The sequence below is a fragment of the Actinia tenebrosa genome, unplaced genomic scaffold (assembly GCF_029948245.1).
Source record: "Actinia tenebrosa isolate PJP-AT-01 unplaced genomic scaffold, QUT_ActTen_1.0 PGA_scaffold5__44_contigs__length_20552954, whole genome shotgun sequence".
NCBI classification, from domain to species: Eukaryota; Metazoa; Cnidaria; class Anthozoa; order Actiniaria; family Actiniidae; genus Actinia; species Actinia tenebrosa.
The window spans coordinates 12853069-12879250 of NW_028292582.1; the positions used below are offsets into that span (position 1 = coordinate 12853069).

Here is a 26182-nt window from a genome sequence, read left to right on the forward strand (position 1 = left end):
CACAGGAGGCCCACAATAATATTCATACTTTATTATATGCACTTTCTTTACTAGTAATTTAAACTTAATATTGCTTATTTTATAATAATACTTTATTCAAAAATGCAGATTACATATTTTGAAAAGGAAGACATCTTATAAATCTTAGATTGCAAATATTCTTAGTCCAAAGAAATTATTTACGGCGTAAAGAAATAGCTTAGGATGTAAATTTTATTATTTATAGGTCGGAACTCGGTAATTTGAAGTTTTCCTTTAAAAAAAGAAGACATACTAAAAAGTCTATGGAATAAATATAAATTTCCTTTACTCTTTTACTTCATTTTCTCATTTTTTACTTCGTTTCCTTCGAATCAAACTGGTCTTAATTGGGCTTCCTGTGGATTAAACTTCTCGACCGAGTTTCCTCTTCTCGAAGAGGAACGCCTGGTTTATTTCAACCAAGACAAGAAAACTCATCCCTGACATTTTTAACGTTTTACACAAAAAATTCTTTTAAAAATGGCTAAAAAGGCAAACCCTTTGACTGATTTACCAACAGCTTGTCGCTTTGCGGTTCTTAAAATCAGTGATGACAGCGAAGAAGAAGAAACAAAGCCGTTTGATAAAAAAGGGGCGAAAAATACGTCATCATCCAACACGGCTTTCCTCTGGAGGGGCAGCTAAAAAAAAGAGAAACAAGAAAAAACGTCACAACAGATCGAAAAACAGCCAGGTAAAAGGGTTAGTTGATCGAAATTGCTACAAAAAAGACGAGCTGGAATATGTTTATAGTGTTTGTGGGTATACTTGTGTTGTAATGAACTATTAACTTTCAAACTTGCCTGTTAGAAAATTCACCTAATATTTTCCAAGAACAAAATTAAGGCGAAAGAACATGCGTGTTTATTTTTCAGAGGCAGTAGAAGTATTGAGTATCTGAGCAAAACGTGGACATCAAAAACTTAAATTTAAATGAAATAATCTAAGGAAACATTAAGTGTTTTAAGAATCCCAACTGGCAAGGAGGCAAACCAGTTGGCTATTAACAAGCATGGTCGAGGAACTGAATCTGAACTAATCAGGAATCAGGACAAACACAGTCTCAGCTAGTGGCCACAGCGGGACTATAACCCGGCATCACTGGATTGTGGACAACCCCAATAACCACTCCACCATGCTGCCTCCCTCAAAAAAATGATTATATTCATTGTTTGGGTCGTATTCATATAAATGTGTTGAATAAAATGTGGTCAGAGATGGGAAAAGATTTCATCCAGACTAAAAAGGGCTATTTGTAAGCATAAATGCTTTTTTGTCTTTATGTGATCACAGGGTAATGATATAGATACAGTAGCATCTTCCGACAGCATGCAAGCAACTAAAAATGATGAAGAAAATGGATGGGAGGCATGGCAAAACAAAGATGAGCAGGTAAGTGCAGTCATCAATTTTCTATTGTGTTTGGTCTTACCCTTGTTGGATAGCACCAAAAAATGTCCAGAACTTAGCTGAAATAAATATGATATTACCTAAATAAAAGTTAGAATCTATATTGCATGTATATTATATTGAATAGCACCCTTTGCAGCACATCGGAATGCAGCTTAATTTGGAAGACATCACAATAGGTTTCTAATTCTCATGAGATTGAGATTCTTTTCAGTTTTGTCCTCCAAATTGGGCTGCTTTGAGGTCACATGCAATGGGTCTATAGAGTCAGTTCCAAGCTCTCCATTCTCCACTCTCCTGCAGTTTCAGCATAGCAGTATACAGTGCTCAGAGAAATGGCGCATCCACCTACTACCCTCTCCTTATACATGGGGGTTACTCACCCAAGCTGGAACAGTTTAACTTAGGCCACTGATAAACGTATAGAGATTTTGCACCATCATGTGCCAGTGCCCATAATATAGATTGCGCTGCCTGTGGTTAGATGGCAGAACAATAAAATCCCTTTGCTCTCTTTATTTCTCATGTAAAACGATTGTATTGTTCCTGCAATCTAGTATAGCTGCTGTCATGTGATGTTGCAAAGCCTCTATTGCTTCATACCTTACCTAACGATAAACATGAGGTATGTGGGTGTGGATGTGGATATCACTACTGTTATTGATAGTGGTAGAAACCAAAAACATTAACAATTTTTTATGGAGATGTGAAACCATGCAATGATAACCTTGTTTTCTTCATTCAACATTACAGTTTGTCATGGACCAGTTTCAAAAAGATTTACAGGTAAGTCTGACCTCAGGGTTCCGAGTATCTACTATTATTATATAGTTTGGATAATACACTCTCGCTGATTGGTCAAAAAGTGTACTTTATTACTGAACAGAGCATGAATTTTTCTTTTATTTGTTATATAAAAAGAATAAAAATTAAAGTAAAAATTTAAATAAATAAGAATTAACTGTGGTTCTTCTTTCACTGGATTTAAATTGGAATTTAGCAGCCGATTGTTTTAGAGGGAGGAAAATATACAACACCTGAGTGTTAAGACTGAGTTAATGAGTCTGTAATCAAGGAACACAGTGGTTATTTGGAACTTGAAAAATATCTATTAGGAAACCATCTATGTGCTCCACACAGGAATCACAGTTCATAATATCTGGCCATATGGAACAGATATTCTTTTCCTTTTACTATTTCATGACTGTGTTTACTCATTTTTCTCAGGCTGCCTTAGAAGAAAGCAAATCTGTCATTGGTCCTTCACCATCTCAACAAGCTGGCAATGATCTATCATCTAACAAGAAGAAGAAGAAAGAAAAGACTATATCACTAGATGAATTTATTAGTGGCAATCTAGATGATGACACTAGAAATCCTGTGGAGGCCAATGGAAACTTATCTGCTTGTAAGCAACTAAAGCATTAGCTAAGAGATGTAAATATACAGGGCCGTAGCCACCAGTACAATAATTATCATTTGTACAGTTTTGACCACACTACTTTTACCTTCTGAACAATTTTTCCCCCTCATAAAAAATACTTATCACACAAGTAAATAAAAAAACAGGGCCTAAAAACCGAACCACTATCCAAGTGGTTGCTAGTGGCCTTGATGTACCCTTTTCCACATTATCTTATTATGTTTCTGCAAGCTAATTTTTGTTGGAAAAAAATTGAGCTCCAGACCAAATTCAAACTCATGACTTCTGTATGCTAGTAAGATGCTCCAACCAGCTGAGCTTCTTGAATCCTGCCTGGAGCTTGGATTTTTTTCTGAGAAAAATTAGCTTGAAGTAATGTAATTTACAATAACCTAATAATTTATCAAGCACAAAAAACATCAAATAGAGCATTTTCTGTATTAAATTGCTAGAACATCTCAGCATACTTCAGTACCTCTTGACCCACGGGGTGGGGGGAAGGGATGGAAGTTAGACACCAACACCCGTCTTCTCTCACAAACATGTCCATTCAAAGAAATATTTGCTAGGAAATGAAGGGAGCCTTATAAAGCCACACCCAATTCAAGATGTGTGTTGAGCATAGAAATCCAACCTTCTACATCTAACCATAGAATGACTTTGAACATCATACCTTTTATTGCCTAAACTATGTAATATATTGATTGAACCGATGTGGAATTGTAATTCACCAACAGTAACTTCTTATTTTACTGGTTACTTTTAACAGTCACAGAAGATTTACCTTCATCGATGTTTGGATTAGATGACTTTCAGGTAGGATAATTTCAAAATTGTGTATATTACATCAAACAATAATTTAATTTGGAAAATGTAATTAAAAGCTTTTATTCTATTAATGAGAAAGAACACATGCAGTATCTGGGATGCTTAATCATTTAAACCAACCTGTCCAGTTTGAAATTAATTTGCTAATTGTAAGAAAAGAGCGAGAAACTTTGACTTTCAACAAATGGTACATGCTTCTACTGGAAGAACCGAAAAGAGCAGATTACCACAATGAGAAGACCAGAACTTTCCAATCAGAATGACACATACGCTACCATTTGTCTTTCCAACCGGAATTTCCAGTTTTTCCAGGTACTTGGTAAGCATCCCTAAGATGCTTACCAAGGTCTTAAACACAAAAGTTAAGAATTCTTAAATAATAATAAATGAATGAGTTAAAATTTTTTTTGTTTTTTTTGTTTTGTTATTCAGATGCAGGATTCGCATAGTACTAGTGTCACATTCGTCACAAGTGTATCAAATGAGAAGCTGCCAAAATCTAAATCAAAAAAGAAAACTCATGATAAAGCAGAGGATGTTGAAAGTGGATCAAAATCAGAAGCAAAAGTATGTTCTTATTACAGCTAGTTATGTTATGGGTTGTAAAGGGGGGCTTGGATGAAAATTGGAAATGACTTGAAACTTGGTTAAACTTATCTACATTTCCCCAATAGTCGCCAAGGAACATACTTTCTTCACATTCAAAAGTGGGGGAGTAATTGACTTCATTAACTCAAAACTATTTTTCTTTTAGCTTTGAAACCAAAATTTCTTGGTGATAATGTGCTTAAAATGTAGAACATTTGGAAGAGTAAAATTTGATTGATTTTCGTCCAAGTACCCTTTATAATCATTATTAAGATCAAATCCATACTCATACTCGCACTCGCACTCGCACTCGCACTCGCACTCCAACTCATACTCATGCTCATACTTCACACTCATACTCATACTCATACTCTCTGGGTTCTCTGGTTTCTCTTCCATCCACGAAGATGAACTTCTAAATTATAATTCTATCTACCAGCTGCCTTATCAATTGGGTTGCAAACCTGTTAGGCATTATGCCGTCCACCCAGTAGTATAGTGTACAAAGCGCTGCTCTGTTGAACCACTGAACCATTATTATAGTTTGTTATTTATTTATCAGTTTTAATACCACGTTTTCGATTCAACAGAAGATTATCCCTGCAACACAAGAAGAATCTATGAAAGCAGAAATGGTTCACGTCCAAGAAGAGCTTAGTAAGAAAGATGAAACAGTGACCAAACTACAAAAGACTATAGAGAAACAGAAAATATGGATTAGTGACTTACAGGTAAAGTAAAGAGGCACTTAATATATAATCACTTATGAAATGTCTATTTTCTTCTCTGTTATTAGAAAGTAATATCTTCATATGACTCTAAAAAATAACAACATTGGTAAGAATCCTTAGGGATCACATTGACTAATACTAAAAATCCACTCAAATTGTGTTAGTACATGGGCTCTTGGGGATTGTATCTCAGTTCTCATGTCGAGAATATCTTACTCATTTACTGCACTCACTGGTAAGATATCACCTCAACACTCGAAGAAAAAATTACGTATCGTCCACATGTAATATCCTCTATCAGAAGTTCATAGTTATGAACTTCTGCCTCTATTCATTAATCAACTAGAGTGATTTTCATATGACCGTGAAAGAAAATAGACCATTTAGTTTGTAATAGTTGATAAAGAACAAAAGAAAATCATTGGTTTAGAGTCTACTACTAACTACTAGTTTGCCTATTCTTTCACGATCATATGAAAATCACTCTATTGTTACTAAAGTCTAACACGCTAAATTCCAATAGACGGTTTTCTCGAGGATACGTGCGCATCCAGCTTGACGGGCCACAAAACTGAAAAACGCAATTCAGTAAAATTGAAAAGACAGTTTTATATTTAATAACTAGAATAATAATCGATGTTATGAATTCTTATCGAAAGCAATTTCATAGCAGTGCCTGATAATACTAGTGTTCTGGTATCGTGGCCCGTCTGGCAAGTTCCTTACATTTGGACGCACACGCAACCTTGAGAAAACGGTCTATTGTATTAGCTAGTCGTGCCCTGACTTTGATCAGCCTACAGGTTGTCACTGGGTTGGATAAGATTGTTGCATTACCAAGTTGGATACTTTGCTGAGTGGTTTTTGTTTACGTTTACTCGTTTTACTTACAGAAAGAGTTGATTCAAGTCAAAAAACGCAATAAACAACTATGTCACATTCTAGCCCAAGGCGAAAGTAAGTTAAAGTTCTAAGTTTTTCAAATTTTGCTTTTCCACGCGTAAACACTTTGTTTTGACTCTCCTGTACTCAATAGTTCATGCTATTATTCTTGTGCAGTGAAAGAAAAAGCTGATCTATTAATGCAGATAGAAGAATTGAATGAATTCAGGGAACAGGTAAGACAAGCCATTGTTGCAAGTCCAATACTTACAGTGAATGTAAAGCCGTTCGTTATTCAACACTTTCACATCGCCATGATACATTGCAAATACATCTCATGATATTTCAAAGTGTATAAGAAACAACCAAATGAAAAGGGATAATTTTGAAGTCTATAAAGTAAATTTATATTAAGCACTTCTTCGTGAATCGATACATTTTCTGTACATTAGAGTGAAGTCATTAAACCCGTAAAATATATATTATACTAACACACTTTAGTAGACCCTAATTCCATTGTTTTCTTTTGTGTCTATTTGACTAGAGTGAAGTCACTAAACCCGTGCAATAGATATTAGACTAATACACATTAGTAGACCCTAATTCCATTGTTTTCTTTTGTGTCTATTTGGCTAGTTACTACGTTGACTAATAATTTTGGTTAAATGCCTTCACTCTAAACGTGAGAAATGAAATCAGAATGACAGTTTTTTGACCAGTTATCCCACCAAAAGTACCCTGGTCCCATAGGCCCGACGATTTTTCTCCACGTATATTTTGAGCCGCGAAAATATACGTAGCCGGGAGAAAAATCGTCGAGCCTCTGGGACCAGGGTACACCAAATGCAAAGCATTACAGAAAGGTTAAAACGCTTGGGCGAGAGTTTGCATTGAAATTCAACAATGCAAACCCGAGCACGTGCGTTTTTACTGGTTTAAAACCCAACCAAGCCCTATTTCTAATGTTCGATGTAGGGCTTGAATTTTGATAGAAAACCTGTCCCGGGTTTTGAATTCAGCATTGATACTAACTCAAATTCAACATCAAACAATAGAATAGGGCGTGGTTGGTTTTTAAGTGCTATGTGAAAATGGCGAATTCAGCTTCTGTTACAAGAAGGACCACCCCAACATTGCTTTTCTCTCTGTCTTTCACAGGTAGTCGAACTACATGCTGAATTAGAACAAGAAAGATCCAAATCGTCCGCGCTTCGACAAGAGATGATAAAACACCAGGTATGGTAATGAAATTTCATATCAGCTTGAACTTCGTCATGAACCATTTTTATTATTATTATTATTATTATTATTATTATTATTATTTGATTATTATTGTAATGAATGCAATCTTTATTCCGAAATAAAATCATAACAAATGAAAAAATATAAATCTAAAACTATTACAAAAATATTAAAATATAAATGAATAATTAAAAAAACTTGGACTAAAACGGTAAGCGATGTACCATAAAATTTATTACAATTATCCTAACTGATTTTCTGATCATTTCTATATTGTCTTTCGTTTTAGGGCTCGCATAGTAGAGCAAGACACAGCTCAACATCATGATGATTAAAGTACCCATAAGATCAAATCAACTAAAGATAATTATTTATATTTGCTAAGTCCATAAATATTGAATCGGTGTCAAGAATGATTTTTTAGGGCTCATGTTGAAGTTTTGCTCTGGACCTGGCGAAGAGGCCATTTGCAAAAACTCTTTTTATTTTGAGGGACTAGGGCTTAGAGACGGGAGGGGGGAGCAGAAGACAGTCATCCTTGACCGCATATTACACTAATTCACTTAGGCCCCGTCCACACGTATCCGGAAATTTTTGTATCCGCAAATTTTTTTTTGCGGATACGAAAATGTTCGCGTCCACACGCAGCGTATTCGAATCGTTTTCGAATCGTTTTCACTGTCCACACGTATCCGGAATTTTCTTGATCCGCCCTGATGTACGCTATAGTGCATAGTCCCTTTGACGGATAGTTTTTCTTATTGAGCATGCGCAAAATCGTGTTTACGTCAACGTATTCGAAAATTTGCGGATACGACCGTCCACACGTATCCGTATTCGGAGCGTATTCGAAAATTTCCACTCTGGAGACCGTTTTCGAAAATTTCCGGATACGGGTACCAAATTTTCCGGACACGTGTGGACGCAACCCGTATCCGACAAAAAAATTTTTACGGATACACAAATTTCCGGATACGTGTGGACGGGGCCTTATGCAGCTCAATAGGCCCTTTGCAGTTAACGGTCACGTGTCTGTAGTTAAGAGCAAAATTTTTATTTTAAATTGGTGATTCATTTTAGCTACTTGTAAAGAAGTAAGCGAAATACAGCTTTATTACGATCTCTCGAAACAGGTTGTAGAAAGTGTGTTTTCTCTCAAGTAAATTTCACCCATGGGAATCATTTGGGGATTTTTTTTTTTCATTTGCTCTCAGTGAATTAATCAGCACGCGATTACTGACCTTTAAAGGTCTATTAGGAGGACAAAACAAAAGAATTTCAATCGCCTGGGAATTGGAAACCTTTCATTATGTCCTCCAAATTGAGCTGCATTCCGTTACGTGCTGCAAGGGGTCTCTAAACCTTATTAGTCATGGTGCAATGTTTTTCCCATTACAGACCGCATGTCATTCTCTAGAGTATCATTTCTTTGTTTAACGGTTGCGTATGAGAAGACACATGAATATGGATACGACTCAAACAAAGAATCTTATTCTCAAGGGAATGACACGTGGTCTGAAATGAGAAAACATTGCACCACAACGATTAAGGTCCATTCTGTTACTGTGATAGACTGAAAATAATATCAGGGGGGGGGGGGGTCTGCATTTTATGTTTTTTTTAATTTAGTTTAGGTCAAGATGGTGTGCTAATAGACCTCCTCGGCTCTAGAGCGTTAGCGTAATGTTGTCCCAGTTCAGACCACGTGTCATTCCCTTGAGAATAATATTCATTGTTTGAGTTGTATCCATATTCATGTGTCTTCTCATGTGCAACCGAGCGCAAACCTTAAACAAAGAAATGATACTCTAGGGAATGACACGTGGTCTGAAATGGGACAACATTACGTTAGAGCCGAGGAGGTCTATTGATACAAGGGGAAGGTGAAATCGAGCAAAACTACAGTACCATATTTTTTCGCGCGCTTTTTGTTTTCCTATGCTTCTATTTGAACTTCTAGCTGATCTGAATAATGACGTAGAAATGACGTCACTGCAAACTGAGGTTTCATGAAGGCTGTGAAATTGACTAGCGAAAAATAAAACCATGCCCGCCATTGGCATAAAAATATAAAACTCAACTGTGTTACTGTCATCAAGCGCGTATTACCAACGTTATTTTTTAGTTTGATTGCCTGGAAATCCGTAATGTCAAGAGAAAAAGTGACACCTCAGTTTTGCGAATGTTTTTGATTCTGATTGGCTATTTTTTTCTCAGGTCAGCTTGTTGTATAAAACAGTTTCAATTGATTTTCGTCTATCACTTTCATCTAAATTGGGCTCCCTGTGGTTAAGCTAGTATCTGGGAACCCCTCCCCTCCTCTTTTTAAGAATCCTGGATCCTACCTCGTTTTTTTTTTTTTTTTTTTTTTTTTTTCTATTTTGATCTTTATCAGGTCCACTGTTTGGTTGTTAATGTTCAAATATTTTTGACCAATCCTGAAAACTGGATATGTTATTTAACAAAATTAAGAAAATTTAGTATTACCAAGATCAATAAATAAGTAGATTTACTTAGTTTTACTTTGATAATGATTCTAAAGGCCGGTATTGTGTTTTGGCAATGGAGATTTTGCACCATCAGGTGCTGGCGCCCATAATACAACTTGGACTGCCTGTGGCTAGATAGCAGAACACTTGATGGGTGGCAAGCATTCCCAAGAGAGTTAAAAGATAAAAACATGGCGGCCATTGTGGTAAATGGTACCAACATGGCCGCGATGACGTAACGTGCAAACGAAGAATAGAATCCCTTTGCTCTCGGGGATTGAATTCTTTCTTATGTAAAACGATTGTATTGTTCATGCCATCTAACATGGCTGCCGTCACGTGATGGTGCAAAACCTCTATTAGGACCTAGAGCGAATGTTGTGTGACTGTGAATAACTACGGTAGTATCAAACTAACGTGACGTGACCGTGACCATGACAGTGCCGTGACCGAGCATTGTGATTGGATGAGCAGTTACGTCGTGGGCTGTAATTAGTGTCGTCAATTCCGTACGGAACGTGCCGTCATGGTGGCCACGCCGTGACGGTACTGTACCGTATGCGTTACACAGTCACACAATACCTACTCTAATCAAGACTTGGAAATAATAGTTCATATCTCAATTCGTTCCTTGATTTCACTTAGCAACTCCTGAAACTTCATTGGCGGGATTTCATCTTTGTCATCACTACATACATTGATGTAGAGAAGCTTGGCAAATATCATAGACATCTGTCCCGGGGGAGGCCATTGCAGCTCGTTGTCAAAGATGACTGGGATGATGGGTTTTTTGAGGCAGTCGGCAAGAGTGGCTTCTCGCTGGCAGTTCTCTGACGTTGTGTATTTGCGTGTAACACAAGAGATGATAACCTAAAATATAAATATGATTTCAAAGAAGTCATTGACGGATTTCGTGGCAGCCACGTTTCTAATGCATTTACCACTCCTGGTGAACGGTGTAATGCCTAACAGGTTTTGCATCCCATTTGATAAGGCAGCGACTAGATTGAATTTCCCCTTCACAGATCCCGACGCCATCTTGAAAGATAGCCGTGCCTTTGCATCGAAGCGAGACGAATGGTGAGCTTGCAATGATAGAGACAAGTGAATAATTGTCCAAGGTGTTAAAAAGGTACCCATCATTGCAAGCTTACCGTTCGTCTCGCTTCGATGCAAAGTTCCAGCCAAGCAGAAAGCGCGTTATAGTCGTGGTTATGTTATAAAATAGAGTATGCTCCCTGTTTTAAAGATTGATCCCAGTTCTCTAGTGGTTTCAATATTTGCTGTGTCTCAGTGTTGCTTCCTTTCTCGACCCCAGATTTTCTGCCAATTCGACGAGCATGCGCAGTAAGTGACATGTCTTTTGGGTCGATAGTGTGTTGTTTCACTATCTGAAGTGGTCTTCCTGTGGTTTTACTGACCTTGGCTGTCCGCATTCCTTTATCTATTTCAGAATATAGGGAGTCTCCTCCTCCCATCTGACCAATATCCATCCAGCACGATATGCCACACTTTTCAAGCTTGTCCCTTAGCTTCTTGACCTTGTCCTGGATGTCCCATTGATAGGAGATAAATACTGGGGCTCCTGTGGTCAAGTCCGAGCACTCCCTCGATAGATTTAAGTTCTTGATGGATAGTTTCTCCGCTTTCGAACCCAAAATATATAAATAAAACAGTTTAGTTTTTCCGAGGTTGAGAAAAAACTGGGTCGAGTTAGCATCGTATTGCATTGTGGGAGTATTTTAAAGGACGAAATAGCTTGATGACACTAGAAAACGTTTGCGCATGCGTGGATTTCAGCACGTTTTCTAAGAATTTAGAAGAGTTTGAGTGAGAAAATCAATGTTTGTTTCCTCCAAGTATACAAAAAAGTTCGAGATTATACTTTTGTAAGACCAAGATACTGTATTAACAAACACGATATGAAAGAAATAGTCTTAAGTTTCAAGCATGGACACTAAGTTTTGGCATTTTGTGAAGTCCAATTGATCAGGCATGTTTGAAAGTCAAATTTACTCATGTTTTGACTAATTTGCATATGGATTCAGAGCATGCGCAGACGTTTTTCACTCGTGTCCTTGTTGATAGGTTTTATCGCAGGGAGGAAAACCGGAGAACACGGAGAATCAAGGGAATCTCACAGTCTCTATTCGCATGTACACCCCTTCCCCCCTCTGTGTTGTTTTTTACATACCTATGGATGGAGTAGGGTCCAGACTGCATAACCTTGTCTTTGCCACCATAAAACTAACCTCTGTCGGCGCATTACCAAAGTATAATATAGCAGCAATCAGCTGGTTACCAGGGATGTCAGGGGGCATGTTCACACGGCCCTTAACTTGAACCCAGGCCTCTGAGGAAACACCGCTGGCCGTTGCAATGAAGAGGTAACGGAATGACGCGTCCGTCGCCAGTCGGCACTGTAGTTTGACGTTAATGTTGTGTTTTTCGTTCGCTGGCATATCTGGATGTAAGCGTAAGTTGGCAGAGAACTTGTATCGGTGGCCTGAAATTAACAAAGCAAACAAAACGAAACCAATGGACGTCCTTTATCACACGGCAGCCATGTTTGTTCTCAAGAGAGTAAAAACCTTTGTTTAACCCATATAATTTATTCTCAAGCACTTGAATGCGGGGCCGCACAAGTGATGAATCGATTCTATCATTCACACCTATATGGCTGCCGCCCATAAAAGATTTTAAAAACAAACTATCTTATAATCTTGTGTTGACTTACGGCGTAAAGACGGATCCTGAAAAATCCAAAAGGAAGAGCTGAGCTATAGTCTTAAGAAAATGCACCCGACCTCCAGGACAGGGCGGGAAACTAACGTGGCGGGACCAAGGATATAAGGCGCATCTAACAGCTTGAATGCACGGGAGGCGGGGAACTGAACGACTTAACGAATTGAACGCGCCTTAACCTGCAATGTCTTTGTCATATTTGTTACATTTATTTATTCATTTAACTTTAGTGTAAATTTCGTACATGAGGAACACGGCACGGTCACGGTAAGGAATGGTGCATGACATCCATCCATTGATTAAAGCAGCAATAGTGAGAACTTATCACGCATGTATACAGCTATTTCAAAAGAGCTTGAATACTGTATACTGCATACTGAATAGTGCATTCCAAGACATAAAGGCATTGTGGGTCTCGTTAATTTGAAATAAAAAGTAAATATACAGCAATTAACTCTCTACATGAAGTTAGTATATTGTTTCAGATGGAATACACTAAAAATAGAATAAATAATAATTATTAATCCTACTTTAGACAATGTCACTATGAACCACAATGCCCTTTGGTCTTGGAATGCACTATTCAGTATGCAGTGATTCAGTATTCAACCTTTTTTGAAATAGCTGTAGAATAAAGTTATGGCAATAAAAGTTCTGATTATCTCCCTAAACATTACAGGCATAAACAAAGAAATGCTTCTCAAGGTAGACCCACGATTGAAGATAAGAGAGCATTATGTTACAAGAGAGCGACTACATCAACCATGAGGCCACACAAACAATTTTTTAAGCAAATTCACAATTATCACGCTTTTGACGCCGAACAAATAACAGATGAATTGATGCATGAATTCTGGATTTCAAATTGTTTTTTGTTCACTCCTTATCATACACATACTGGTATAAAGTAAAAATGTGTGCTTTTGAAAATATTAAAATTTGTACAGATTCTATTGTTCAAATACTCGATCGTGATTGGTTAATTGCTATATAAAAAATGTGTCTGGGTGGCCTTGGTAAAAGTTGTATCTTAACTTTGCTTTTACCTAGAGACACAGTATTCATCAAGTTTTGTCCCAGACCTCCGTAGCTTTCTTTCCGTTCAGTCGACACGCACACGTGATTTGTACCGTCAAATTTCTCTTCTGGATGAACGTAGACTTTAGCTTTACCAAACCCGTACCAAAAGTGTGGATGCCCGTTGGTTGAAACACTGAAATCGGGATTCTGTAGCAGGTTTTCTATAAAAAATTGAGAAATTGAGAAATTGGTGTTTAACACTTAATTAACACTGTTACTGTTCTGTTCTGCATGCATGTCCTGTCCTTTACTGTCCTTTACTGTCCTTTACTGTCCTTTACTGTCCTTTACTGTCCTATCCTGTTCTGTTTTTTTGCTCTTTATCACTGCTCTCTGCTCAGCTGCTCTGCTCTGCTCTGCTCTGCTCTGCTCTGCTCTGCTCTGCTCTGCTCTGCTCTGCTCTGCTCTGCTCTGCTCTGCTCTGCTCTGCTCTGCTCTGCTCTGCTCTGCTCTGCTCTGCTCTGCTCTGCTTCACGTAACAGTGTTCCAACCTCACCCCAAAACCTACCCGTCTCATCATCATCATCTTCTTCTTGAATGAATAACTCCACATCAGCAACCATAAAGTTGACATCCGGCGGGGGTCCCCCAAAGTACAAGAACGCGCTAAGCAGGTTCCCTTTATCATCCCCAGGCATGACGAGCACCCCAGTAATCTGTGTCCACTTGTTCGGCGTAGCATCAGCACTTGCAACGCGGATCCAAGCATTCTTCATGTCATTGGTCAGCTGGTACTGAAGCTGCACTCGGATGTTTTCGGTCGAGGATTCAGGGAGGTCTGGGTCGAGTTTTACGTAAGCATTGAATTTATACTTACATCCTGAAATATAGGGTTAAAACAATTAAAGTAAGCGGATACCCGAAAAGACGAGGAAAAATACACAAATATGAACGTGTGCAAAACAAAAAACACGACCCAAAAGCAACCCAACCATTTTGTGTCCTTTTGGACGGACGGACGGAGGGGTGGGTGGACGGATGGATGGATGGATGGATGGATGGATGGATGGATGGATGGATGGATGGATGGATGGATGGATGGATGGATGGATGGATGGATGGATGGATGGATGGATGGATGGATGGACATTTCTGCAAAGCATATACTCATGAATATAAAAAGATAGCAATCTGGACACGAAATTCTCTACCTCTTTCTACTCTTTTGTACGAGTTTGAGTCGTAATATCAACAGATTTAGATCCGCAGTTAATGTTCAAAGAATTTCTTTGGATTTTTGTTTTTCAGTTTCCCAACTATTCTCATTCCCATTTTCATTTACAATACAAACGGACCAAATGGCAGGTATTTATATAATTGGTCTTGCGGTTTTCCATTTTGGCAATATGTTTGAGCTCAATGATAAAGATAGTTTCGTATCAGTTACTCTATTAGTATTCTTGACTGGCCATTCTTGCGACAAAATGTCTATATCTGTGATCAACATTCCGGTATATAAAAACATGTCTAGAAAATTTAATCTAGTCGATCTACCAGCAAAACAAACAGCAAAGTTCAAAGCCAAAATAAGGAACTTGTCTAGACGAAGAACGCGATAAACAGGACTTACGGTTAACAGACTCTAGACGATGAATCTTAAATGAAATTATATCATAGCTATATACAGCAGTCTAAGATTAAGATTTCATTGAATAAAGCAGCATAGCAAATGTACAAGCATAATTTTAATTCTGAATAGAAAGTGCCAAGTGAGGCCAGATGTTTTTTTCACAATCAGCCTACGAAAGGAAATCTTTCTCAGATGGCTTGAGATTATCCCATTAATTTTCTAGTAAAGCCCATCGTATTCCCTTAAGTATATATATTTATATTTTCTAATATACTTCTTTTACTTCGCAATCCATAACCATAGAATAAATTTTGACTTTTATGATGTAAAGGTTAATTCGAGAAAGACCGAGCTATTCAAAGATAAATTACACCAAATCTTTTCTTTTTTCTTTTCTTTTTTTTTCTTTTTCTTTGTATATCATGTTAAGGTTTTAGAAAGAATCGGCATGATGAACGACAGCTGTACTTCATGTGCTCTCGCAAAAAACCTAGCCCTTTTGAAACCCTTATTCCATGCTTTCAATTCCACTGAAATGTAAAATTTAGACCTAGATTAATAAAAGACACGAAATATTGTGAGGGGAAATTAAAAAATAAACTAAATTAATATCATTGAAAGGCAGCAGATAAGAAAATTTAGATACATTTTATAACCAAGATTGCTGATGCCTGGATCTTCTCAATTTCAACCACTTGATTTACAGTAAACTCTCGAAGCTAAATTCCATTATTTAAAAAAAAAAAAAAAAACTATGAAATAAAATAAAATAAAATAATAAAAGAGTAGTTGAGCCGATTATTGAATTGTAGAAATAACAGCTGGAGCATTCTCTTACCTAGCTTGACAGAGTAGAGAACATTCTGGCAAGGACCGTAGGAATTCTTAGCTCGTTTGCTCGTAATACAACAGTTTTTCCCATTGAAATTTTCAGTCGGATGAATAGATACTTCCGAATTCCCAAATCCTCGCCAATAGATAGGACTGTCGCCATTTGCCGACTCAAAGTCACCATTTTCGACAAGGTTCACTCCCGACATCTTGAAGATGGTTATTTTTTCATGAGCAGAGATGAAAAGTGGAATGGAAATTTATGCTTGATGAATAAGCCAATCACATTCGTGGGTTATCACAATTAGTGGCCACAACATAGATTACATGCCCCTTGGAGTGAGTCACGTGATAGCAAATAACCAGATCAAATATATAATTGTACATAGTAGAAGGTAGAGCTAATTCTCCTTTACTACTCCGCTTTTGTTTTTGGTCTTCCTGAGTCGCGGAAGGGGACACAGGAAGCCCAAAAACTAAAGCTGAGCGGTAAAGGAGATGGTCCAACGTCTGGACTAGTCTCTTACTTGATTCAAGGGGCTTTCTCTGGGTTCTTCGGATTTCCTCCTTCCACAAAATCTAAACAAATTAAGTTACATCCGAATTAAACCTGGGTGTTAGTTAGCCGTGCCTTGGCTCTGATCAGTTAGGCTTAGATTAAGATAGACCTCTTTAGTTTGGGCTCCATGCTCCCGGGGGGGTACTCCCCTATATTTGCTATACGGGTATGTGCCGCCCTATAGGGTATGGTTTTTCGGCTTTTGGGTCTGGGGTAGGGTATCATTTTTTGACATTTTGTCTGGGATAGGGCCTCATTTTAGTCTGGGATAGGGTTAACGATTTGGTCGTTTTTGTCTGGCGAATAGGCTACGCTTTCTGCCGGCACAAAAACAATAAAAACGTTAGTAAATATTGATTGCAATCTGTTGAAAAACCGTCTTTTCCGTCTTTTAGTCTGTGATAGGGTGTACAATTCTTAGTTTTAGTCTGGGGTAGGGTATGTAAAATCAAAATTTTGGGTCTGGGATAGGGTCAGGGTTTTGAGAACCTGGCGGCACACCCCTACCCAAGTTGGGGTGGTAGTACCCCCCCCCCCCCCCCGGTCCATGCTTTGCCCATTTCAGACCACCAATCTTTCTTTGAAATGTATAGCTGTGTTTACTTTTTGCTTTCAAAACATTTACTGACTTGATATGTGAAGTCGATATATACCTAGTGAAAAGATTGGAAAATAACAAAGGTCTTCAAACTTTTTTGCAAGATTTCCATAGCTATACGCGTTATATACATGGTGTGCAACCATCTGACTCAAAATACCTTGAGATATAAAATAACGATGTTGGTTGATCTAACAAGAGAAGCTAATGAGGAATGCTTCGTTACCGTCAACCAAGATGGCGGCAATGACGTCAGAAGCACATGCTCTATACGTTCGACTCTTCAGATGGCCCATGATCAGGGTGGTAGAGGATGGGGGGATGGGGGGATGCATTCCCTCCCTCCTGAAAAAGTTTTATCGTAATTCAGAAGGAACTACTAGACTACAGACACTTATGGTAAAAATTTATTTTATCAAATTAATCGTTTAGCTACTCGTGTCCAAAATACATAAATAATGAAAGTTTAAATGTGCGTGTTCCTTCCGCTAAAAGTTTTCCTTTACACAAATACCGATAATACAGAATGGCTATGATCTATTCATCGCTATACACGCATGCGCAACTACAGCGGTGGAAACGTACAATTTCATTGCATTCAAGATAGTACGCAACAGTTACAATGTCTGTCCAGACCTTCACAGAGATGATTTCATGCAGTGGAAAATGTACGAAATTGTGACTCTTATGCTCAGGTCAAATGTCGAGCTTCACATGAGCCTAACCTAATAGACCCCTTGCATGTGACGTCAAAGTAGCTTGATATGGGGACAAAACAAAAGAACTCCAATCTCCTGAGAATTGGAACCTATTTCTTTATTTCCCAGATTGAGCTGAAAGTGCTGCAAGGGGTCTATTTAAACAATGGATAACAGGGCGGTCTTCTTTGATGTCATTAGGTTCGGTTCATGTGAAGTTCGACTTTTGACCTAAGTCTAGAACGACTTTCTTTCTTTCCAATTCAGACTGTCGTTTTAGGGTATCGCTAAAATTTGCAAGTTACCGCCGTACCTTTGTCATGGAAACGATAGCCATTCTTTAAATATGGAAAGCATGCATTTTAATCGCAATTAACGTGTACGTACTGTAAGTTAGTGGGCTTTTCCACTCATACGAAAACCTTTTTATTTATACAATCTATAATCAGTTTAAAACGTGGCCGTACTAACCTATCTAACGATATTATCTTTCATTTCTAATGCTAACGTAACCTAAATATAACCTTAATATATCATATTTTTAGCAAACGATTTCTGCTAGATGCCTAATGAAATGATTATTTCATGTTCAGAGGGATTAAATATGATCCATTTTTACAAAAAAAAGCAGCTGTTACGCTACAAGGTTATGGAAACTCATTATTTTTCGTTTTCGTCGACCTAAGGAACATTTTCAAAAAATAAGTAGCGTGCAACCCGACCCTTTTGATCAGAATAAAAGATTAAAAGAACAAAAGCAAAAGCAGCCATGTTGTAGAATCGTCACGCAACACTTAACTTTGTAGGGAGAGAAGCGTTGCGTCACATTAACCGTTCTTGTCTCTGGTAAATCAAAAGTCCCCCACGAAACCCAGTCAAGTCTAGTGAAATTACTTGTCAGCCTACTGTGTAGCAGTTTTAACCTATGTGAAATTCTTAGATGATGATTATTATTATAATTATGAATATTGCGTACAAAACATTACAAAAAATGCCTTGTGAAATATTTCTTCACTATCAGCAGTCTCGTTTTACAGACTCAGTTGATTTACATTTTGGGAAAAGCTACTGCTAGTTCACTTCATCTCCTGCATTCTTTATATCTGTTTTCTGAGCTAAACAGTACGAAATGTGGTCTAATTCTTCGTTTGCAATAGACGTCATAGCCGCCATGTTGGAAGAATTTGACAAAAGATTTTTCAATGAATTCTTTTGTTATATCTTCCAACATGGCGGACATCCCTTTGTTATTGTGCTCTCTTGGGATTGATTGCAAACCAAGAATATAGGTGAGAACAATGCCATATATACAATCTGCATTGTGGTCTAATAAAGGTAGGAAATATGATGCCATATAATGACTGACAAGCAGAAGATGTTGGTACCCAAGCAAGACCACAATGCTTCATACATACTATCTAACTCAGGAAAGGTCTTTGTCTGGAAAAGACAACAAAATGTGAATCAATTGACCTCTTTTGCTTGGGGTAATGTTTTCCCATTTCAGACCATGTGTCATTCCCTTGAGAATAATATTCTTTGTTTGAGTTGTATCCATATTCATGTGTCTTCTCATGTGCAACCGAGTGCAAACCTTAAACGAAGAAATGATACTCTAGGGAATGACATGTGGTCTGAAATGGCAAAACATTACATCAGAGCCGAAGAGGTCTATTGAGTTGAGATGAGTACAACGTTTCCTAATTTCCTCCACCAAGCCATGAGCTGATTACACCTTGAGTGCTGATCATCCACGCATGGATAAGAAGTGGCTTTTGTGTCTCCTTAGCTGTATTATCTAAGACAATTTTCCTAGTTACAGTGCACTTGTTTAGATGTCTAAAAGTTTTACCTCAGCTCTTCATGTTCTTTCTCTAAAAAAAATTAAATAAAAACTTTTTATTCTACTGAAACAGTCAAAATGTAGATCAAAAACAAAAGAATCTGACGTAAAATCAAACTTAGCCAATCAGGATGAAGCAACAAAGACTTGAATTGAAAAGATATCTGGGGCGTGGCACAAAGAGTGGAAAGCGCTATCCGATGAAATATGATCTTGATATTGCTCTCTCTTGATTGGCTATAGTTTTCACTCAACAAGAAATGCAAATGGTTAAGTCAGGGCTGTAGCCACAAATTTCTGATTGGTCTGGCTTTCGAGGGTTTTCAGTTTTTGTTATGTTTTTTTATTATTTTTCTTATATTTTTTCCCCGAAAGTTGGTCCAGTTGAAACCGGACCAACCGTACCGGTGGCTACGGCCCTGTAGGTTTGTAAAAGTGGTCCCATTTAGTATTAATGTGCATGACAGGTAAAAGTATGACCACATTAATTTCGATTTCTCCACATACTTCTATGCATAGGCTTTGAGTAGCTGCAAATGAGCTTTTTCACGCCTTAGGGATCATTCATTTTTTATGGGCTTCTTATGGGGGGCTTATGAGAAGAAGGATAAAAAAAGGCTGAAATCTGTTCTATTAAAAAAGTTTAATCCATATCAATTGAACAACAGTGTTCATACAACAATAACTGTAAAAGGATTGGAAAGCAAATGTGCTCAGAAAAACTATAGTACAGCATTCCATCAATGGAGGGGCTTATGACTAGGAGGAAGTGGGTGGGCTTATAACTATATTATTTATAATGGACTACTTCAAATATACGGCAGCCATCTTGGATCACAAGGCATTATGCGGCATCCAGCAGGCAAATAAAGCTTTGTTAAAGTAATGATTTTGATTGACATTAACTGATCACCAGAAGAAAATAGAAAGAAAGAAAAGATAAATCAAGACGGCAAACTGATCACCTTTAAAAGAAAGACAAACACAAGAAAATCTATATATTTTCCATCATCTTTGTTCTGTTTTGCCCCCTGGCAAGATGGCCGCTGTATCGTCAACAAAGTCCATTGGCAGGGCTTATGAGTGTGTTTGTGTGTGTGTGGGGGGGGGGGGGGGGGGGGGGCTCATAACCAGTATTCTACGGTATACCCCTTAATAAGAATATGCCAGCTAATGTCTATACTAACTTCTTTCCTATAAGCAGCCATTACACATATCCTGTCTGACCCTATTCTCTTAGGGAATTCTAAATTTATTGGTTGTGCTTTGGTGCCAACTGGGATATTACTATTTTTATCTTCATCTTGTGACTCTTCATTCTCAGACTTACTCTCCATGTCTTCAAGATTACTTTCTTTATGCTCAGGACTATCCTCATCTGACTCAACTCCTGCTTGTTTTATAGTTGGTTTAGCAGTATTGTGATTATTGTGATTATTTTCTGCTTGTTTATTTATGTTTATAGTGGTTGTGTTGATTGATCCGGTGTTCGTGGATGCTGCTGTGGCATTGTTAGGACTGCCTGCCTTGTTTGTATCATTACCAGATTGATTTCCAGAGGCTATTGTAAGTTTACCTGTGGGAGCTTTTGTTTGTGAGTTAACACTTTTATCCACTTGGGTAACAACAGCTGCACTTGGCTCAGTTTTTACTGTCTGAAAGGAAGGTTTGGTAGCCCCAAGATTCATTTGAGTTTTAAGCTGAGCTATGCCATTCTTGAACACGTTGTTACCTATTCCTGAAAAAAAAAATGAATTGAATATTTCACATAACCATTGATCTGCACTGATATTACTAAACGTTACAGGACTATAGTACATTAAGTGGATCCATGGGTGAATAAATGAATGGGATTAAGTGGATGGAGAGATGGTTGGAAGGATAGATGGATAAGTGAATCTGATTGTTGTGTGGATTAGGGATGGACAGATAAATGAAAAGGTTAGAATAAAAAGGAAGGTGAATGAATGGATGAGTGAAGCCTTATGACAACTAGCTACCAAAGATGCAAATTCGACTTTAACTACAGAAAATCTCTAACTTTCAAGGTTTCAAGGTTTTCAAGTTTTTTTTATTTCCCAGAATGAGAATTTTATACTTTACATCACTATTAAGAAATTTAACTGTGAGGAGCAGGAAAAAAAGACAACCCAAAAGGGTTAAGAGAATATTTCTGCACCTTGAAACTATATAATACTTTCAAATAAGAACTTACAAGGGGGAAAGTAGCAAACTAAAATAGATTCAATACACATAAAAAGTTATAATAAAGTGAAGTTTGAACTAAATTAAAGTAGGAAATAAATTTACATTAAAGCAAAACCTAAATAGAATCAAAATTCTAAAGCAACAGATGTTTTTTAAGCTTATTTTTAAAGACTTTATGTGAGGTACTGATTTTTATATTAAGTGGTAAATCATTCCAGCTTGTGACTGCTGCATACTTAACACCAAACTTCCCATAAACTTCTAATTTCTACACGACGAGTTCCAAGCTACTGCTCTAAGCACATGCTCAAGGGGTCGAAAAATGGTATCATGAGTTGTAAAAATTGCTATATTTTATTGTATTTTTCTTATCGAACACAATTTTCATTAAATATTCCATAGCAGGCACCATTAAGCTAATTTTAAATCAAATATACCAATATATAGCAATATCTACAACCCATGGTTCCACTTTTTGTCCCCTTGAGCATGCGCTTAAAGCAGCTAGAGCCTGGAACTCTTGATACATGTGTTGCAACAGTTTCCATATCTTACCTTTCAGTGATTCTATTTTTTTAGGTTTGTCATTCACAGTTCCTTCAGCAGCAGAGTGTTCTTCTTTAAGCTTACTCAACTTAACTTGGCAAATGTGCCTATATCAATAAAAACAAAAGAGAGTGGTTGATATACTGTCTTATGAGTGAAAACACTTGTCTTGTTCTCATCAATAAATTAATGAAAATAAACAAACAAGATGAAAGTTTGCATTAATACAGTAAAAACACGCATGTAAACCTAGTGGTTTAAGAACCTGCAGGCAGAAATTTGCCATTTTAATACCAAAAAATATAAGAACCTGTTTAGCCAAGCAAGATCTAGCAGGTTCTTATATGTGGATTTATATATATATATATATATATACCGATTCAAGAAGAGACTATATATATATATATAACTCTTATTGTACATACATATAATTATATACATAATCAGTTTTGTTAGGCTTATAATAAAGTTGTGAATAAATACTGTACATTCCAGGACCAAGTTTATGTGTTTTCTGTTAATCAACAACTATATTTCCTTCATAGAAATTAAGAGCCTAATTAAGAACCTACTTAGCCTAAATTGCCAATAACTACAGTGTACCTCAAAATACATAGAGGATATTACATGGGCGCTTGGAGATACGAAATTTATCTTCAAGTGTTGAAAAGATCTCTCACAAGTGAGCACAGCAAACGAGTGAGAGATTTTCAACAGGAGAAGATAAATTTCATATCTCCAAGCGCCTATGTAATATTCTGTTTATTATATAATTATCAATGAAAGTATGTTTTGGCTTTTTCAAGGCAATTCTTTTCGTGTATTTTTGAATAGCCATCGCAATGGTGTTATTTTCACACGTGAAAATAACATGTTATTTTCACGTGTGAAGATATCAATTTTTCGAAATAGAGAAAAATAGATATTTCATTGGTAATTATATAATAAAAGAACCTATTTTGCCAGACTTCAAAAATTGTAGGTTCTTACACATGGGTTTTTACTGTAGTTCATTAATTTGCAACTTGTTACTAATGTAGAAATTGTGATTAAAATTGTTTCATCTGCCATGTTTAAACATTTTAAGAAATAGTTGTGCCAAAAATAACCATTGTTTATCATCTAGTATAACATTGCCTAAGATATATATCAATGTTTATTACCAATCATTCTGCACTTTGAATAACTCATCAATCTTTTTAGCCAATGTTTCTTTGACATTCTTGTACATGTCCACAAAAGAGTTTGCTTTGGCTGTAATGGAAGAAAAAAAGAAGTATGAACTCAAAAATTAAATTTTAAATATTATTACAATCATCATGCCCCCTAACCACTCCCCATTTAGCCCCCTTCCCATCTAGCCCCCTCCCCATTTAGCCCCCCACTCCTCTGGCCCCCTCCCCATCTAGCCCCCTCCCATCTAGCCCCCCCCCCCCCCCCTCATCTGGCCCCCTCCCCATCTAGCCCCCTCCCCATCTAGCCCCACCCCATCTAGTCCACTCCCCATCTAGCCCCTAAAATTTGAGCCTTAGGTTATCACCATTATTCTTAGGGTGTAACAGCCACATAAATCAAAATTCCTATGAATAATAATGAAACAGCCGCCATGTTGGTTGATCTAATAAGAGAAGCTAATGAGGAATGTTTCATTATCATCAAGTAAGATGGCAGATTACTCACCTGTTAATTCTTTCAGCTTCTCACTGGTTTTATCAATGTCTCCCTTGAGCTTTTGTAGCTCTGCTTTGCTTTCGCTCTGAAAGTATAACAAGTTTATTATTATATTTATATCACAAATGAAACATGGTTGGTTTCATCATATCATTGAACTTGGTTTTTTTCAACCATTTATTTAAAGTGCCCTCACCCCAAACTCAATATTTTCAGTATGAAGTGAATAGTTGAATGGTAAAATATTTTTGTATGATTTGAGAAATGCATCTCGGAGATATCAAGGTTTATACTTTCAATATATTAATTAGACAGTGTGATGTAATAAGAGGTATTATCAAACTCATAAATAATTCATGACGAAAACACAACAGAAATCACGACCATGAAGAGTGTTGTAAATCTGATACAAAACTGTGTTCATTTGCATAAACTTTAAGTTGGATTTTCTTGGCCAAATTCACTTTAATTTTGAAAATTTTAGTGAAACACAAAGGAACTACTAACCTAGACGTTTGATATATAAGTCATATACAGGATTTGTGTCCGTGTTGTATCAGATATACAATCACTCGGCTACGCCTCGTGGTTGTATATCTGATACAACACGGCCACTCATACTGTATATATTACTTATGAAACTCTTCTGGGGCAGCAAAACATCCTGTACAATATAACTTTGTCTTACTCAAGATTTATAGAAAGTTTATTGCAAATTTATTTTCTCATAGTAATCATTGTGCTAACCAACCTCTAGCGTGCACAGCACCCAAAACCAATTCTTGATCTCGTGTGCTTTTATGAATGCACAATTTTTGACATTCATTTTGTTTTTTCACTATGCCACACTCACCTGTTCACTCTTCGTAAGCATAACATTTGTACTTTTTAATTAGCATTTTTAAAACAATTCAAATTCTAAACATAAGAATATAGATAAGAATCGTAATTATACCAAGTACTATTGATTCTCGACGAATTATATTTAGCAGCCAAGTAACTTCATAAGAAAAAATAAATAAAGCGAAAACTGAATAAAAACGTCATAAATAATTAAAATGTAATACTACACTAAGTAAAGAAATATTAAAGTTTTTAAATATATAGGTGCATCTACTGCAGATATTTTGAAAAGAAGCAGTGTTTAAACAGAAAGGATTAAAAAACATATTCTAAATTCTCTCGAAAAGGAGTTCAATATCCATAGAAACTATCTGTCTAGTCCTCGTAGGAAAGAGAATTAAACACGTTAAAAGCTTAGAAAATATCTGATTATTAAAGAATTATAAGCCCGTATAATAAAGGTAGAGGAGTATAGAGTTATATTGAGAAATCCTGGAATGTTTTAAGATTACTTTTTGCACATGAAAGTAAATATAGAAAACCCTTTATAGTAAAGTTATCAAGCTTACTTGTTGACTGTGCAGCGTGGCTACTTTTTTCTTCTCTTGCCCAAGGTTTTGTTGTAATGCCTGTATCTTAGAGTTAAGCTCTGTTTTTTCTTTAGAAGAGGACATGACATTGCCTTCCAGTTGTCTTTTCTTCTTTTCCATGTCAGCAATTTGTGCCATGGCCGAAGACTTCTTCTTCTCAGCCGCTAGATGTTTGCTTGTCAAAGAACGCAAACGGTCCTGTAAATATGCCTGGTCTCGAAGGAGCATACTGTTACGAGATGAAACACTCCAGTAGCTGTATAATAAGACCACAATTACTAAGGAAAGACCGACTACGAGGAAGGAAGGGGAGCCTGAACGCAGACCAACTCTTCCATTGGACGCCATTTTGAAAGGACCTTTGGATCTATCCCGTCATTCACGCGCGTCGACAACAACATAGAAAATATAGATTGGAATGAGGAGTTGAGATTTTGGAATCTAGGCCCAGATTAAATAGCCTAATCCAGGTTTAATTTTTAATCTGGGAATATTTTCCGTTGTTCAATGCACGATGTAAACAAAATTAAAACAAAATGGCGGGTTTGTTGCTCGATAAGTGGCGACGCGCATCCAAAAAATGCAAGTCAGATCAATTTTTTTCGTCACGCGATAGAATTTCTGACAACTCCCGTACAAATAATTCGCGATTGTTATTCGTACGGGAGTCGGTTCAGCAAATATTTACCAACATTTTTCACTCCCGTACGAATTATTCGCGATTGTTATTCGTACGGGAGTCGGTTCAGCAAATATTTACCAACATTTTTCACTCCGGTACGAATA

The 26182-nt window shown here is 37.1% G+C and overlaps 3 protein-coding genes across 4 annotated transcripts; 1 reads left to right on the forward strand and 2 right to left on the reverse strand.

Moving 5' to 3' along the window:
* The first annotated feature begins 436 nt into the window (after positions 1 to 436).
* Positions 437 to 8255, forward strand: LOC116302207 (G kinase-anchoring protein 1-A). The gene is made up of 11 exons (XM_031711437.2): positions 437 to 715; positions 1315 to 1413; positions 2185 to 2217; positions 2659 to 2839; positions 3624 to 3670; positions 4115 to 4249; positions 4861 to 5001; positions 5895 to 5958; positions 6061 to 6119; positions 7042 to 7119; positions 7415 to 8255. Exons 1-11 carry the CDS (start codon positions 572 to 574, stop codon positions 7451 to 7453), a joined length of 1020 nt encoding a protein of 339 aa, XP_031567297.2. The 5' UTR covers positions 437 to 571; the 3' UTR covers positions 7454 to 8255.
* Positions 8256 to 9629: 1374 nt separating this feature from the next.
* Positions 9630 to 16063, reverse strand: LOC116302217 (uncharacterized). The gene is made up of 6 exons (XM_089037959.1): positions 15848 to 16063; positions 13948 to 14259; positions 13406 to 13600; positions 11809 to 12120; positions 11036 to 11259; positions 9630 to 10484 (listed from the first exon to the last, which is right to left on the reverse strand). The coding sequence occupies exons 1-6, from the start codon at positions 16047 to 16049 to the stop codon at positions 10227 to 10229; spliced, it is 1503 nt and encodes a 500-aa protein (XP_088894085.1). The 5' UTR covers positions 16050 to 16063; the 3' UTR covers positions 9630 to 10226.
* A 1325-nt stretch (positions 16064 to 17388) lies between these two features.
* On the reverse strand, positions 17389 to 25762 carry LOC116302212 (uncharacterized). Of its 2 annotated transcripts, XM_031711445.2 has the most exons (6): positions 25376 to 25762; positions 23973 to 24048; positions 23456 to 23546; positions 22302 to 22399; positions 21115 to 21276; positions 17389 to 19569 (listed from the first exon to the last, which is right to left on the reverse strand). In XM_031711445.2, exons 1-6 carry the CDS (start codon positions 25742 to 25744, stop codon positions 19544 to 19546), a joined length of 822 nt encoding a protein of 273 aa, XP_031567305.2. In that variant the 5' UTR covers positions 25745 to 25762; the 3' UTR covers positions 17389 to 19543. The 2 variants fall into 2 exon arrangements, with proteins under 2 accessions (XP_031567305.2, XP_031567304.2); XM_031711444.2 differs by lacking the exon at positions 17389 to 19569 and having other exon boundaries at positions 20657 to 21276.
* Positions 25763 to 26182: the final 420 nt, after the last annotated feature.

Bases quoted from the DNA above. Each gene is read 5' to 3' on its own strand.
- LOC116302207 (XM_031711437.2), top strand. From the start codon at position 572: ATGACAGCGAAGAAGAAGAAACAAAGCCGTTTGATAAAAAAGGGGCGA. The intron at 3,671-4,114 runs GTAGGATAATTT...TTTGTTATTCAG, and splicing joins TTGGATTAGATGACTTTCAG to ATGCAGGATTCGCATAGTAC. The intron at 6,120-7,041 runs GTAAGACAAGCC...TGTCTTTCACAG, and splicing joins TGAATGAATTCAGGGAACAG to GTAGTCGAACTACATGCTGA.
- LOC116302217 (XM_089037959.1), bottom strand. From the start codon at position 16,049: ATGTCGGGAGTGAACCTTGTCGAAAATGGTGACTTTGAGTCGGCAAAT. The intron at 11,260-11,808 runs GTATGTAAAAAA...TGGGTTCGAAAG, and splicing joins GGACCCTACTCCATCCATAG to CGGAGAAACTATCCATCAAG. The intron at 10,485-11,035 runs GTCAGTAAAACC...TTTATATTTTAG, and splicing joins AAGGAATGCGGACAGCCAAG to GTTATCATCTCTTGTGTTAC.
- LOC116302212 (XM_031711444.2), bottom strand. From the start codon at position 25,744: ATGGCGTCCAATGGAAGAGTTGGTCTGCGTTCAGGCTCCCCTTCCTTC. The intron at 23,547-23,972 runs GTGAGTAATCTG...CTTCCATTACAG, and splicing joins GAAGCTGAAAGAATTAACAG to CCAAAGCAAACTCTTTTGTG. The intron at 22,400-23,455 runs GTAATAAACATT...TTATTGATATAG, and splicing joins TTCAAAGTGCAGAATGATTG to GCACATTTGCCAAGTTAAGT.